Raw genomic sequence first — 15,263 nt, 5'->3', positions numbered from 1 at the left:
TAACAACAATTAGTTCAAAATCAAGAGTCAAAATTAACCAAAACTAACGTAGAACCTAAAGTTCAAGGATTATCATGATTTACAACAAAACTAACAAATCAAATTCACCTTATAATGCTCAAACTAGATGCTCAATAACATATTCACAGTTAATATTACTTTCAAAATGTTTAAAATACCAAAAAACTCGCACACAAAATGACCAAAAATTTACTTTAGAAATGCCATTGAAACTCGCTCATTAATGATAAAGTCAGATTTATTTTTGGATTAGCTCCAATTTTAATGCATAGTTGAACAGATCTCGTTGAGATCTTTCGATTGATATATTGCTTTCCTTCACCAACTCAAACCCTTCAATACCACAAGTGACCAAAGTTTCAGCCTCCACCCCCACGAATCATGTTTTTTGCTTATAATTTTGGAATCGAATGTTGTAGATCAATGTTCAATGTCTCAAAAGATTCATATTTAGCTCAGTAAAGATGCTTAATGATAAAAAACATCTTAAACTCACATTTACCTATTACAAGGTGGAAAAACCTAAAATTTCGTCAAAATAAATAAGCTTGAATGGTTACTTTTGGATAGTTGAACAGCTCAATAATTGTCCAACTTATCATAACATATTATATATCAATCGAAAGCTCAATTCATGGTGTAGGTAACTGTATAGTTTAACTGAATGAATTGTTAAAACATGAAGCTCAAAAAACGATCAAATCAAGTCATGTTTTTCATAGATTTAGCATTGAAAAATTTCTCAATGTCATAGCTTTCGAGCCGATAATCCTACAAATCTAAAACCAATTTTAACTCGTTTAGATTGTTCAAATTAGCTCTAACAAATGCTTTAAAAAGCAACAAAAAGTCAATTTCAAGTTTCGAGTTTTCATCTCAAAACCAATGCTAAATCTCATGAGATCAATCTTTCAACAATAACTAACCATCAAAGCTAATCATGCTCATGAAAACAAATTTTATGCATACAATTTTGATGCACTTATGAGTATCGATGGTCAATTAATCAAATATTTTTCATTTATCGATGGATTGCCTTAATGTCTCCATCTATTGTTTTGTCAATTTACATTGTCAATGGTCTTCCTTTTCCTCTTTTGATAAAAATGCACTCATTACTAGATCAAGCAGTTATAATACATGTTTCTTAATGCTCTCATTTACTTCAATCTTTTCTCATGAGTTTGTTAATGAATTTTTGGTGCATTTTTCAGTTAATTTCAAAATTGAGTTCAATATTGTTTCAAGTTGTCACAGAAGTAAACGTTTGAAGAGAGTATTCTCTCAAATGATCATCATCTCTGCATCATAATCAAAAACAAGCGACAAATATAGTGGTACAGTGTTCAGCTAATGAAGTGAAGATGCTTATTGAATTGAAAGCTCATGTTTTCTATGCTCATTTCTCGGAAATAAATTCATTTCAATTCCAAATTGATTGCTAAAATTGAATCAAATTCAACAATAAGTGAAAATTGTGCTCACATCTAACCAACAAACATCAATCAATTGAGCTGCTTGTACATCAAATCATCATTAAACCGTCAATCTCAACATTAAACAAACTACTCTTCTTCTGGTCATTCATCCAGCACCTTCAGCAATTGCTGTATCGTTGCTAATTGACGAGCGTATGCTCTCAATCTGATGGTCAACTTTCTTCATTTCATCACCTTTACATGTTATTCAGTAATAACATCTAATCTCGACCATAAAGTACTCTCTAACTGAAGAGGTTTGATCCATTCATTTGACTTGATTCAGGTTCAAAGTCTAACAACCAAATTGGTGGATTCTTTTGATATTGGATTAGCATTAAGTTTTGAATCAAATATCAACAGTGATAAGATTGAAGGAAAATTGGTCAAAGACAAGGTTTTTACTGAAAGCAATCATCATCTTTTCATCTTAAGCAATTACCATTAATCTCATAATAGATTGAAATGTCATCTTCATCGTCATCTTTAGCAATAACAAAAGTCTATGATGTTAAACAATTCTACCAATTCATCGAAGACAAGTACAAAAGAAAGTTCAAAAACACAGCAGTCGAAAGCATCTTTTCAGCATTCAATATTGTTAAGCTTAAGCCTGGTTTTACCATTGATAACGATCCTGGACTCGGTATAACCAAAAATTTGTGCAATCTTTGCGACCAATTAGCTGTTGAACCTTATAAATGTTACAATTGTGATCGACTTTATTGCAAATTATGTTCACATTTCATGGTAATTGTCAACAAAATAACTAAAAATGAATCAATACTGGGAATCAATGATAGCTATTTGGAAAATTTAGCATTCAATTGTATAAGTCATAATTGTAACAGTCAACAAATCTTGAAAAGAGTATCATCAGATCGTGAATTTGACTCAGAAATAATAACAGTTAATTGTATCTACAATAACTGTAAAGAAAAGAGATTTTATTCATTAATGATTGACCACATTAGTAACTGTAAACTGCAATCAAATGTCTTCAAATTTGATCAATCGTACATTGCTGACACTTTCATCAACATTATGGACCCAATACTCAATCAAGATGACTTGATGGTAAAGTTTTTATCAACAATAACAACTGGAGATGAAAACCATTGTAATCAAACGGCTCAAGATGTATATAAGCAAACCTTCATGAGTTCATTTGAAAGACAACATAAAAACTTAATTCAACAAAAGGAAAGAATCGAAGGCCTTCAAAAGCAAATCGATGAAAAAAGAGCCAATTCTGCTAAGCAAATTAATAATCAACAAGTTAAACGACCTTCTTATTCATACCCATCAACAAATGCAAACAAATGTATCAACAACGACCGTCCAAGTAAACGAGTGAGAGAATCGAGTTCAGTTGCTTCAGAATGTTATTCCATTGTTGATTGGGGTGATTGGAATAAACCAATCATGAATAATAATGATGTTAATGAAAAACAAATGAAAAGCTCCATCACTCACCCAATTAATCATGAACCAAATCAAATTCAAGTTAAATCAGTTATAAGTAAACCTGCAATTACAGATATTGAAATTGAAGATATTGATGATGTTTTGTCCACAAATCTCGATGCTTATCAACCAGATAGCAAAAGTGGTCCAAAAACTAAACAATCAATGGAATACAGTGATCTTTTAAAAAGAAAGTTTCATGATTACCAAAGAAGACACTCAGTTGAACGAAATAAGAAAACCAGAATAAGACGTGATGTTGCTTACGATTCGATTAAAGCTGAATTTTGCGTTAAACAGCTAGAGATGATCAAACCTCCACAACACTTTGCTTGGTTAATAGCGAAAAATAATGTCCAGCTTCACCAAGATAGTTTAAATGCTTGTTCAATTGATATTGAAAACTTAACACTGAGAGTAAAAACTTCTTCCAATCAAACGTCCAAAATACAAGTTCCATGTTGGATTTCTATCGTTGATTCATCAGGAGAAATCATATTTAATGAATTCATTAAACATCCAAAATCAGCAATTGAAGACTTTATGACTGAACATCATAACATTACATGGGTTCAGTTAAAATATGCACCAACATTTTACCATGTCCGTAAACGAATCATCACGATATTGAGGAAATATAAGCGAATTATTGTGTCAGGTCAAGCTCAGGACTTCAAAAACCTATTCATAAATCCAAATGATCATGATTATCTACTTCCAAGAATCATTTGTATCTCGAGTTATTATAATTGTAGATCTAATTCACCACAATTAGGATTGAAATATTGTATATTTACGCTTTTTGGTAAGATCACTCAATCCAGAGAACACTCTTCATTGGTTGATGCTGCTTATACAATGTATTTATATTTGATCGACTACCAAAGAATTGAACAAACTAGAATCAAATGGCTCAGCACACAACCAGTAAGAATCCACGGACTCTACCAAGGTTATGTTTATCCAAAAAATCATTACATGTCTGGACTTATTAATGACATTATGAATTACATTGATGATTGGCCAAAACCTTTGAAAAATGATGTTGCTTTGAAACATTACATGTCAAAAACTCGAAGACAAGAAAAACTGAATAATAGATCTTTTGATGATACCAATTTCGTCGAACCAATACCAAACCATGACCGTCCAATCCCTTATAAGTTTAATGAGGCAAAATTTCGTTACCTTTGCCGCCCTCGAACCTAATGAAGGACCGATTGCGACTTAGTGGGGGCATCTGTAAGGGATCGACACTACTTTTTGCCTCTCTTAATTTACAGTTTGTAATTCAATGTCAACCCCCATTAGTTTAATATCACATGTTTAGCTTTTCTTCCTTTTCCTCTTTACTTAATATAAATACTGGTCAATTTGACCAACAGATTAGATTATGTTTCTCTCTCTCTCTCTCTCTCTTTAAAACTGTGATCAACAAATTGTTAATTGATTGAAGAGGGTATTCTCTCAATACTGTGCTCATCATAATCAACTTAATTTACTTAAAAATAAGTCTAATTACTTATTACCTGTGCTCTTGTGTTAACGTTTGATTTACTGGTGACTTAGACACCTCAACTGAAATAAAATAATTTAACCTCAAATTGATTAACAACGTTGATTATACTTAAAGTTATTGAGAAACTGATCTCAGTTGTAAGTCTCTATTCCTCATCCCTGAAGAGACCTTACAGAATGATCGAATGAAAACTCATGAAAGTTTTACGAAATATCCACTCAACACCTAGGAATGATCATTTTTTTATGAAAACCAACAAACAACTGCAACTTCGATGCTAACAAACAAGCAAATTTTGTTTGCAATCGATTTCAAAGTCACTCTTTTAATGCGAATTCTGAGGTTAGAGAAACACGAAGTGACTTTGGACTGGACAAGACTCAACTTTTGGCAAGTTTCAATGAATTTTGTATTTGAATCGTCTATTCAAGTACTTTTTGCAATTAATGAAAAGTTTCTCTTTTTCCTGAACTCTAAATTAACTGACGATGTTATTTGAAAACAGAAAAAGTTCACTTTTTTCGACGAGTTTTTTGCTGGAAAACAATTTGCGTAATGTTTCACCATTTAAATCACTGAACGAGTTGATTAGACTTTTTGTTCATTCAATAATCGAAATAATATTCTTCAACTTCTTATCTAACTATTGTGATCCATTTTTTTGGCAAAACAATTCTTTCTTCTTCTATTTCATTCGATTCATCAACGTGATAACATTATAAAGATAATTATCTGAATAAAGTGAAAATTCAACGTTTTTTATTCAACTTTTTTTTCTCTCCATTTCTCAATTGTAAGCGAATTCACTTGGTAATAGTGAGACTATTATCAGTCAATAGACAAAGTTATTATTATCATTTTCATTATCATTATTATAACATCGCTTAACTGAATCATGATGTGATTTTTCATATTTTCCAAGCTTCTCTTTTCCCTGCAAAACTCAATATGTTCACTTTTTCAATGAACTTTTTTTTCCTTTTCCCTTTATTCCGTGTTTCACTTTCACTGATTTTGTTTTTCATGTTCATTTATTCATTATTATTATTAGTTTCTCAACATCATCTTAACTTATTATTCAAAATGAACTTTCCTCCAATTCTTAACTTTCAAAATTGCCATTATTATGATTACATTTTCTGTCCAAAAATCAACAATTCTGTAACATTCAAGTAAACTTGGAGTCAAAATTATCTCAACATAAATCACAATTTAATTGCTTTTAAACCAACAACTTAAGAGCATAATTACACATTGAAAGCGTCAGTTGAAAAGGAAAACAAAATTCTCGAAAAACTCGAAACTCTAATTATCTGAATAAACTCATCTGTCAATTGAAACCATTTCAATTCTCATTCTTCTGTATAAATACATCATTTCCATCAAATGTTTATGAATTATTCTTGAAGAAAAGAGAAGAAGAAAAAACAGTCGAAAAATCCCATTCAGCTATTCAAGTGTGCTTTTTTTCTCAACCATTGATTCCCTTTCATGGTGAAAAGTATCATGATCAATGATTAACTTAAGAAACTCAATCTGATTGTAAGACTAGAAGCGCAAGTCTAAAGGGTGAACACGCCTTTTCCATGCTGATATTATGTCTGTTGATGATAGTTTTTTTTCAACAGAGAAAAAAGTTATTCTAGAGATACAGAAAGAGGCAAAGGAAAGAGAGAGTGAGCTGAATGATTATGATGATGATGATGAAGAGAGAAGAGTGAAAGTGAGGATTGATATTAGATAAGAGGAGAAGCTTGAAAATTGTGGAAACTTGGAGTGGAAACATTTCTTTAGTTGATTCTGATGAGCCAACAACAAGCCAAGTAAAATGTTGTACTTGAACGCATTTGCCTTTAACTCGTCGGTTTAACATTGGATTAACAATTTACTCCTTTAACATTAAATATTTCATTCGTTTTTTCATCGACACTTCATGTTCGCTCATTCAGTTTGCACTTGATTGACTTTCGGCTAAAATTGAAAGCCATAAAAGACCAATTATTATGTTTCCAGAGCTTAATTCATCGCTTAATTTTACCATTAAAGTGAACCTTTTCAAACAAATTGTATGACAACATCAACTTTTCAAGGGACAAACAAAAGATCAACAAAATGGCTTCAAAAAACACATTAACTTGTCTCTTTCAAACAATTATTTTGTTCCCATTGAGTTTGGGTAAGTTTCATTTATTCATATTCCTCATTTTCATCATTCAGCGAATGTCTTGCAAAGTGAAATCATTTTTTCCTTCTTATATCGACTCTTTAACGCTTGCAATGAATTAATTTGACAATTTATCGACAAAATATAAATCTATTTGCATCACTGAAAGATTATTAATGATTTGATGAAAGTTGATTTGAGGAAAAAGTCTCAATGTTGAGTTAAGAGAATGTTTTTTTCATCCAATATTTGGCTTATCATGATGACAAAATTGTTGTTCAATGAAGCAAACTATTTCCATTCATACATTGCCATTTATCTGTTCAATTGTCTGCTGAAAATCAAGTGTAACTCTTCTCAACTTTATCTTCATGTTTAGTGTTAACCATTTTTTTATTATTAATCTTGATCGAATTAAACGTCTTAAAGTCATTTACTCGACAATGAATTGCTTTTCCCTTTATCACGATTCCTTCTGAATCTATTATGGAACCAACAAATGAACGGAAAAAGTTGACTTGAATGAAAAGAGAAAAAATTGTTAACTTATTTGTTTCTTTTTTTCTCTTCTTTTCCTTTCTTCTTTTCTATTAATATTATTGATATTTTATTCTGTTGATGACATTTTTTCTTCACATTAATGTTTTAAAAAGCAACAATAAAAGTCCATCTTGAAACAATAATTGAACATGGAATAAGGTTGAACATGATAAAGAGAAGTGAACATTTCTCTTTCCAAGCTAATCTTCTTCTGGAATGTCGAACTTCTTTTTTCTTTTTCTTCGAGTTTTTCACAACATTGTTTATTAACGCAAATATTTTCTATTCATTTTCAAATGATAATTACCTTTGTTAACATTTTTTATTCAATTTACGTTTCTATTCAGTGAAAATTGTGTTAATATTGTGCTTGGATGAAAAGATGAAAATGCCTTGGAATAATAACATCATAATGAGTTAGTTATTATTCATAATTTTGTTTCCATCATTTTAATTACTTTACAATTGACACAGTTACTGATACTTTCAGAAAGTATCAAAACTATTTTTAATCTTATTCAGGTTACATTCACATTGAGATTCATTTGACTTCAAACCTCGTAAAATCAGAAAATGATGATTTTTCGGCAATCAATCCTCGATTAGAACTTTTCACGTTATAGAAATGAGTTGAGATCCGAAAAGATAAAAATTTTAAGATAATTAAAGTTATATTACAAAACCAGCCTTCATAATCTCAAGTAAGATTAGTTATTAGTTAGGACACATAAGTGACGAAACTTGTAAGTTTCAATTGTGATAAGTGATTCACCTGTTATTGAGTATTAGATCAACCGCAACAATCTATGAAGTTATATCGAAACACATTGAACTGTTGCATGATCAGATTTTTGATCGTAACAGTGCAATGATTAATTCTTAGTAATGATCAAGTTCACTATATTAGCTCAATCGGGTTGAGTCAACACAGAATAATGATTCACGCAGATGAGTTGAGTTAACTAACATTCCTCATTCCTTGACTGTACAAGCGACACGCCAAGTTTTGGTTTATTGAACGTTATTTTAGTTGGCCTTCTTGATAGGTTGACTTGTAATTGAGCTGAAAACCATCGAGTTAGTATCTTCAATAGAAAAGAAAAGTTATTTTTACGTGCAAGTCGTGTATCAAAAGTGTTTTATTAATGAAACAAAAGCAAGAAAAATATTTGAACGACAATGGATCTAATGCAACGACTTGAACTGAGAGGCCATTTCCATCATAGAACATATTGGCACATTTGTCAAAAGAAAATGAGAAAGAAATGAGAAAAGATATTTGGTCCATTTAGTCAAAAATCTTCGAAAAATTCTGTGAAATACTGAGCGATTCTGACGATTTCAGATTGGAATTTGATAAAACTATTATTTGTGATAAACTAAACTTTCCATTAGCAACTGATTGAAAACTTGAGTTACAATGAAAAATTTGATAAATTTCTATATAATCTGCATATTAGTTCATTAACTGAGCAATTTTAATTAACATGATCCACCAAAGGAAAATAAAAAGCAAACATTACAAGTTGAATAAAATGTTGACAGGGAATGTAAATACAATATTTATATTGATATTAAGCCACGATAAATTGAACAATAAAATGTAATCCACTATTTTGGGTTCAACAAATAAAATACAAAATATTATACAAGAGAAAAGGAAAAAGAAGAAAAAAAGGAAAAATTAGGAAGAAAACACTTTTACTCTACTTTTATTGTGATAACTTTTATTATCATTATTATTGTTATTAGTATTGTCACTGGCAAATATAAAGGATAATAAGTATTAAAAATAACACACATTTTGATTGAAACAATATTTATCTAAATACTATTAATAACTTGGAAGCAACAATGAAAATTACATGAAAAGGTCAAACTGAAGAAACGAGAGTAAAAAATGAACGCAATTTCATTCCAGTTTACCTCATCAACTTTGAATTATTATCTAATTAAGAGTTAATCTGTTCATTGAATTTACTTGATATTTCATTTTTTCCTGCAAAAAGCTCAACATTAAAAGAAGATAACATTTCTCTTAATCTTTCAGTTCAATATTTTCCATTGGCTCATCATTACCGTAAAGGTAACAATTTCACTGACGATTTAACCTTTCGTTTGATGAAGAAAGTGAAACTTTTTAGTTGGCCATTCATGAAGCTCCTAATCTGTCATTTCCTTCCTTCACCTTTTCCAACCTTAATAAGTTGATAATAAATCTGTTTCCTTACCTATCATATTGACCTCATCATGCACCTTTTCATGTCAACAATTTCAGCTTCAATTGCTTTCCATTCAACCTTTAATTGCTTCACTTTTCATTGTTTCGAGTTTAACGAAATTTTCGTGTTTTCCTTTAATTACATTCTTGATTGTCTCGTTATTATTTAGTTGTGTGCAAGTTTGCGTTTCGTGAGTCTTCATTTTATATTAACAACTTTATTAATGAAACGTTTTCTCGATTTTTACTCGTTTGTGTTTCTTTTTTCATCATCGATTCTTATTCTCAATTCTGCCTTTTCTCTTCCATTTAAGGTGTTAATTAATGATTTACCATGAATATGACACTCTCTTAAGGAAGATAAACTTTGCTTTTCTCATTCATTATCGTCCCAAGTATTTCATTTGTGTCACTGTTAATTGCAACTTTGCACATCTTTTTCTTCTTTTCACATTTTCTGCTTCTTCTTCCAACTTGTTTCCTCTTTTACTTTTGTTGGACTTTTTGTTTCATCTCATCATCAAAAGTGTAACAAGATAGTTGTTAATGAATCAAATGTAATCTATTTTAATTGTTGATGCAAATAATTCTCTTCTAACGGAAACTTTCTCCTAAAAGAGAAACTCCAATTTGTTCAACTAATAATTCCAACCAACTCAGCTATTCTGCCCTTTACACTGAATAATTTAAATCATTCTTCCTTCTAACATGTCCATTCATTTCAGTTCAGTGTTGTGTCCATTCATCAACATTAACAGGTAGAAATATATTCAAATATGCATCAGCCGTGAAGGGGATGGCAAGGGAAACAGCATCTGAACTTTTTCATTGCTAATCAACAGAAATTGAAAATCGGAAACTGAAAAAACTGGTTCAATTTCAAGTTCGTATTTTGTTGTCTCTGACCACATTTTGGATAATTGCATGAGATGAAACTATTTCTTTCTCTCAAATTGAATTGAAATCAATTGAATTTACTGGCAATGTCGTTATTCCCAACCTTCTTCAATTTAAAGCCCTGATATAAATTGAGATCATAATCATTATCTTCTACAAATGAAATCGAATCATAATTTTAGTATTCATTAAATACAAAGTTTTACAATTTTCACTTGTCGGATTTTTCATGAAAAACGTTTGAAAATTCATTCAATAATCAAACATTTTTTAACTGACACAAGTTTTCAATAGTCTTAGTAAGGGAATAGAATAAATTAGGGATTTTTCATGAGAACGGCGATTGTCTTTTCTGCTCTCTGGTCCTTCGATCATTCTTGGTCAGTTTGATATCCCTCGGTTGCATAGTCGATTTTTTGTCTGATTTTATTCAAAATGAAGATCCGAAGAACCAGTGCAACTCATAACAATTCAGTTACTGACTTGCAGTCAGAAGTCGAGCACTTTGGTATTTACTACAAGTCTTAATTGATTCATGGAATCTTTAGATCCCTCATATTCGTTCCGATAACTGGATAGAGGCCAATGGCCGGAAGGATGTCAAGCAAAGTATCAACACAATAAATGAACATTTCTGTTTGATTGAAGCTTACATTATCATTTGATCCAGAAAAGTTTCAACAGTTTAAAGCTGTGAGTTATTCTGAGCTTGAAAACCCCTGTAACTGAGCAGTTAATTAAATTGATTTCATCTTATAATTTGATATGCAATTGAAGTGAATGATTGGCAACTTTGAAATCAGGATAATTATCTGATTCAGTTGTGCTTTTTTTTCTAAAGATTGGACAATGTTAAAGGATGAAAAGCAACTAATTTGATTATATTGCTGTTTGGTCAGTTTAAGGTTAGACTAAAGACAAGAAGAGGAACCATTATTTGAAGTAGTCACTTAGTTGATCTCAAATTGAGTAAAAGTGAACAAAAAACGTTCACTTTATTTACCTACTCAAGCCTAACAATTTAATTGATCAAGTTAAACATCACCGCTATTATAATTGATTTGTCATCATCTTGTGAGACCAAAAGGTAAAACTGGAAAATCTATTTACATATTGAAGAATCACTTGTAACATAATCAGGGTTAAACATGTCATTAAATAGTGATTAATTTGAAAAATTCAATTACGATATTGATTAAAAAAGCAAGAGATTCTTCGACTCATTTTCATGATAAATTTACTCAATTATATTGAACATTCTAAAGATTCTTTCAGCAAACCATTTCGATGAAAGTTCAATCACATCCAATCATTTGCTCAGTTTAATCGAGAAAATTGTTGACAATCACATTCCTTTTTATTGACATGGAATAACTTTGATAATCAATTTGGATGTTCAACAAATTTCATTCAAATATCAAACATGATTACAATTAAAGAAGTAAATCAACATTTTCCTCGATTCGGTGTAAAGACAAAAATCAATGTTACATTTTCATTATAAAATGAGCGATAATTTGAAAGGAAAAAAAAGGATTGAAAGAAAAGAGAAAAAAAAGTTGCTTCGTTTTGCAGTTGAACATTTTTCTTAAAGTTTCACAAAAATTAAACTAAATTAACTTGAAACTGAAATTGATTGTTGTGTTTGTGATTGTAAACCTTTGGGTTGTAATTAATTGCTTGTTGAAACTCATTCACCGTTTAATTTAATTTAGCTTTACGTTTATATGCAATTGTGAAGGAATCTTCATTTTCCTTTCTTTCTTCTTTTTCCCTTTTCTTTCTTTCACTCGGTTAAACTTCCGTTCATCATCAGAATCATTTCATCTTCTTCTTTTCATTTTTCATGGCTCTTCTATAAATAACCTTATCTTTCTCTCATTTCATGATGATTATGATGATGAAGATAAGAGCAACTTACACCTTCTTTCAAAATGTTATTAATAAACATTTTCTTAGTTAATCAGTTGATTATTACAACAGATAATATTATTCATTGCACTTTTTGATTATCGCAATTTTTCATCCGGAAGCAAATTCCATCATCATTAAACTTGTTATTATAAGCAACTTTCAAAGTGATCAAGAGGAAAGAAAAGGATGAAAATGAAAACTTGCAAGATTGGGTCAAAGTTTAAATCCATTAAACTGTTGAACAAGCTATTTGCAGGGAATGAAAAAACATCAAATTTAAAATTCAGTTTCAAAACTTTCTTCTTTTTCGTCAATATTTGGTTATCTCGGCTGTTCAGTCGGAAATTTGAGTGATTTCAGTGTTTCGATGGTTCAGATAACAATTAAACTCATGGAATGGACCATTAATGAAACTTTTAAATTAACATAAAAAATTGAATATTGTAGTTGAAACACTCATTTAGATTTTACTTTGCTTTTAAATGCACTGGGTGATGATCTCGAGATTGCTTTTAGAATATTTTTCATAAATTCTATGAAATAAGAGGTTGAGTGCTCATTTCAGGACTTGCATGGACAGTTGACATTGAGTGATTTAGAAATTGAATCTATTCAGTTCACTTAGAAAATTTGAGTTTGCAGAATGAAATGTTTCCAACTAAGGCCAATCTTCAGTTATAATGAGATTGAATCCAAGTTTCTTGATAACATGAATGTTAGTGAAACCTTCTTCAGAATCAAGGCCAGAAATGCCAAGAAAATCACCTACCTCAATGTTGCTCAGTTGACATGAAATGCTGAACCATTTTATTCAGAATTGAATGTTAAGAAAAAAGAGGAAAGTGATCTTTTCTTCACTTCAGAGCCAATCTTTTATTGAAGATGATTATTGAAATATTTATCGAAGTTCGATTTCCACACTCTTCAATCCCAACTGCGAAGCTTAAAGCCTTCATCTCGGAACACATTCAATAAGATTACCCTCCATGTTCTTTCTGGCTCTAACATGATTAAAATCTAATCAGCCCAAAACGAACGAATGAATTTCATTGCAACATTTTTTATGCAGATTTTTTTCTTTGCTTCACTTTGACTAATTACATAATTAAAGGCGGTTAAGAGTGGAGTTAAAAAGTTAATCATGTTTATTGATTAGGCTTGGAACGAGTAAAATGATCATTGATTGTGTAAATACATCAATAAGTTATTAATATTAGATTTGATCAAGAGTGATAAACACAGTAAACATTATCAATCTGTGGTCAAGAAAATTGCTTTTGCTTATCAGTAAAAAAAGAGTGAGAAGAAGATGAGGAAGAAGAAGATGAAGATGAGATGAAAAAATACAAAATAACATGATTTGGTAAGTGATATTCTGGGTAATGGTTATCAGAGGCAAACTTGGTTAACATTGTTGTTTCATGGTTGATCATTTCTCGCTGAATTATAATCACAGTGATGGTTATCAGATTGATGAAGGTCATATCAAATGTGACTCACTTTTCAGCAAACTTGATTCTCATCTCTTTATTTCCATCATTTTACACATTCACTGACAATAGAAGAAGATGAAACAGGGTGGAAAAAGGATCATCATCATCATGATGAGAGCGATGAGCAAAGGAAAGATTTTGATATGTATCGTTTAACTGTTTCCTACAAATTATGGGAAAGATCAATATTGATCTTTTTTCTTTTTCTTTTCATCTTCTCATGAAGTAGCAAAACGAAGCAACTATTCAAACTAATGAAAGGAACCTATTTTTGCATCCATTCTCATCATCTTCAGTCTTCATCTTTACTCTCATTTTTTCTTCCCTTTCCTTTCTTTTCTCATCATTACGATTCTCCATTTATCAGGAATGGCGAGACAACTGTTAAAAAATTATGTTATCTCAAAAATCTGGCAACTTAACTGAACATTCTGTTCGACTGACAACCTCTTCATTTCAACGAATATCAATTTAACCATACAGTTTAATTTCAAGCTTAATTTACTGACATTTCAAACAATAATATTTTATTGTCTTGCGTCAACATTGATAATTAGTTTTGTTCACGAGTTCAATGACTTGTTTAAATCAAGGTTTGCTTTGAATGATTAAAGCCTGATTCATCTAATTATGAATTAGCTTTCATTGTTTTTGGCTTCTTTGTTTTCCAATCGACTTATTCAGTGCAACGAGATTCAACTGTTGTGAATGAGCTTTGATGAGATTAAAGATGGAAAGCAGATTAAACAGTTGAAGATCAAAGGATTGAGACACTTGCAAATCCTTTGGTCCACAATTAGAGTCCATATTAGGTTATAAATCGTATTGATGCTCAAGATTTGCTCTCATTAAACAGAAACTGTTGTTACAGAATCACTTGCATACAGCATTTGGTACTGAAACAAAATTTCGGATCGAAATGAATTCTTTGAATAAAAGAAAGCAAATAGCGTTAATATTATTTACAAATGTAAAGCCAAGTTTTGAGTAAAAAAATAATCAGCAATTGACAAGTTCAAAAGCTTATTTGTATTTTGAGAGATTCATAAAGATTCATCAGCATCAAAGTGATGATACCGTTTCAGTGTCAGAAGAGTCATCATTTGAAGTTCAATTACGAAGTTAGCTCAAAGTAAAACTTATTTTACTTTTCAATTCAATACTTGATCATATTGTATTGCATGAATAGAATCCTTTCAGTAAATTTTAGTATATTTCAGGAAAACCAAAGTTCTTTCAAACAGCTCGAAACGCAAAATTTAAAATAACCAAGTGGACATGAAAATCAAAACATCCAGCTGAGTTTTCCATGATTGATCAAAGCGAATTCTCATTCAATTAAACTCGAAAGCAATAAACTTTTTGATCGATTGCAATGATAATGAAACTCGTTCGATAGCTTTTCAGACCGATACTGTAACTCGATTGAATATCTTGCACCTTTGTTTGTAGTTGATGCAACACATTTTTACTAATAATTTTCATTGAATCTTTGAACCCATTCAGTTAGCTTCACTGATGTTAAGATGTAACTGATTCTAATATTCCG

The 15,263-nt window shown here is 30.6% G+C and overlaps 1 protein-coding gene across 2 annotated transcripts in view; it reads left to right on the top strand.

The window, feature by feature from the left end:
• The first annotated feature begins 6,205 nt into the window (after nucleotides 1-6,205).
• Nucleotides 6,206-15,263, top strand: part of LOC107361954 (cell adhesion molecule Dscam1) — a 38,541-nt gene continuing 29,483 nt past the window's right edge. Inside the window, exon 1 of one of the 2 annotated variants that reach the window (XM_015928915.3) lies at nucleotides 6,206-6,661. In XM_015928915.3, the coding sequence (XP_015784401.2) occupies nucleotides 6,598-6,661 (64 nt within the window). In that variant the 5' untranslated portion in view covers nucleotides 6,206-6,597. The remainder of the gene's footprint in view (nucleotides 6,662-15,263) is intronic. The other variant, XM_089266637.1, reaches the window with a different exon arrangement.

Source organism: Tetranychus urticae, chromosome 1 (genome assembly GCF_039701765.1).
Source record: "Tetranychus urticae isolate SD_2017Ah chromosome 1, NJAU_TeUrti_SD_1.0, whole genome shotgun sequence".
Lineage (NCBI taxonomy): Eukaryota > Metazoa > Arthropoda > Arachnida > Trombidiformes > Tetranychidae > Tetranychus > Tetranychus urticae.
Note: the sequence above shows the minus strand (reverse complement) of the source record. Positions and strands in the feature narration are given on the sequence as shown.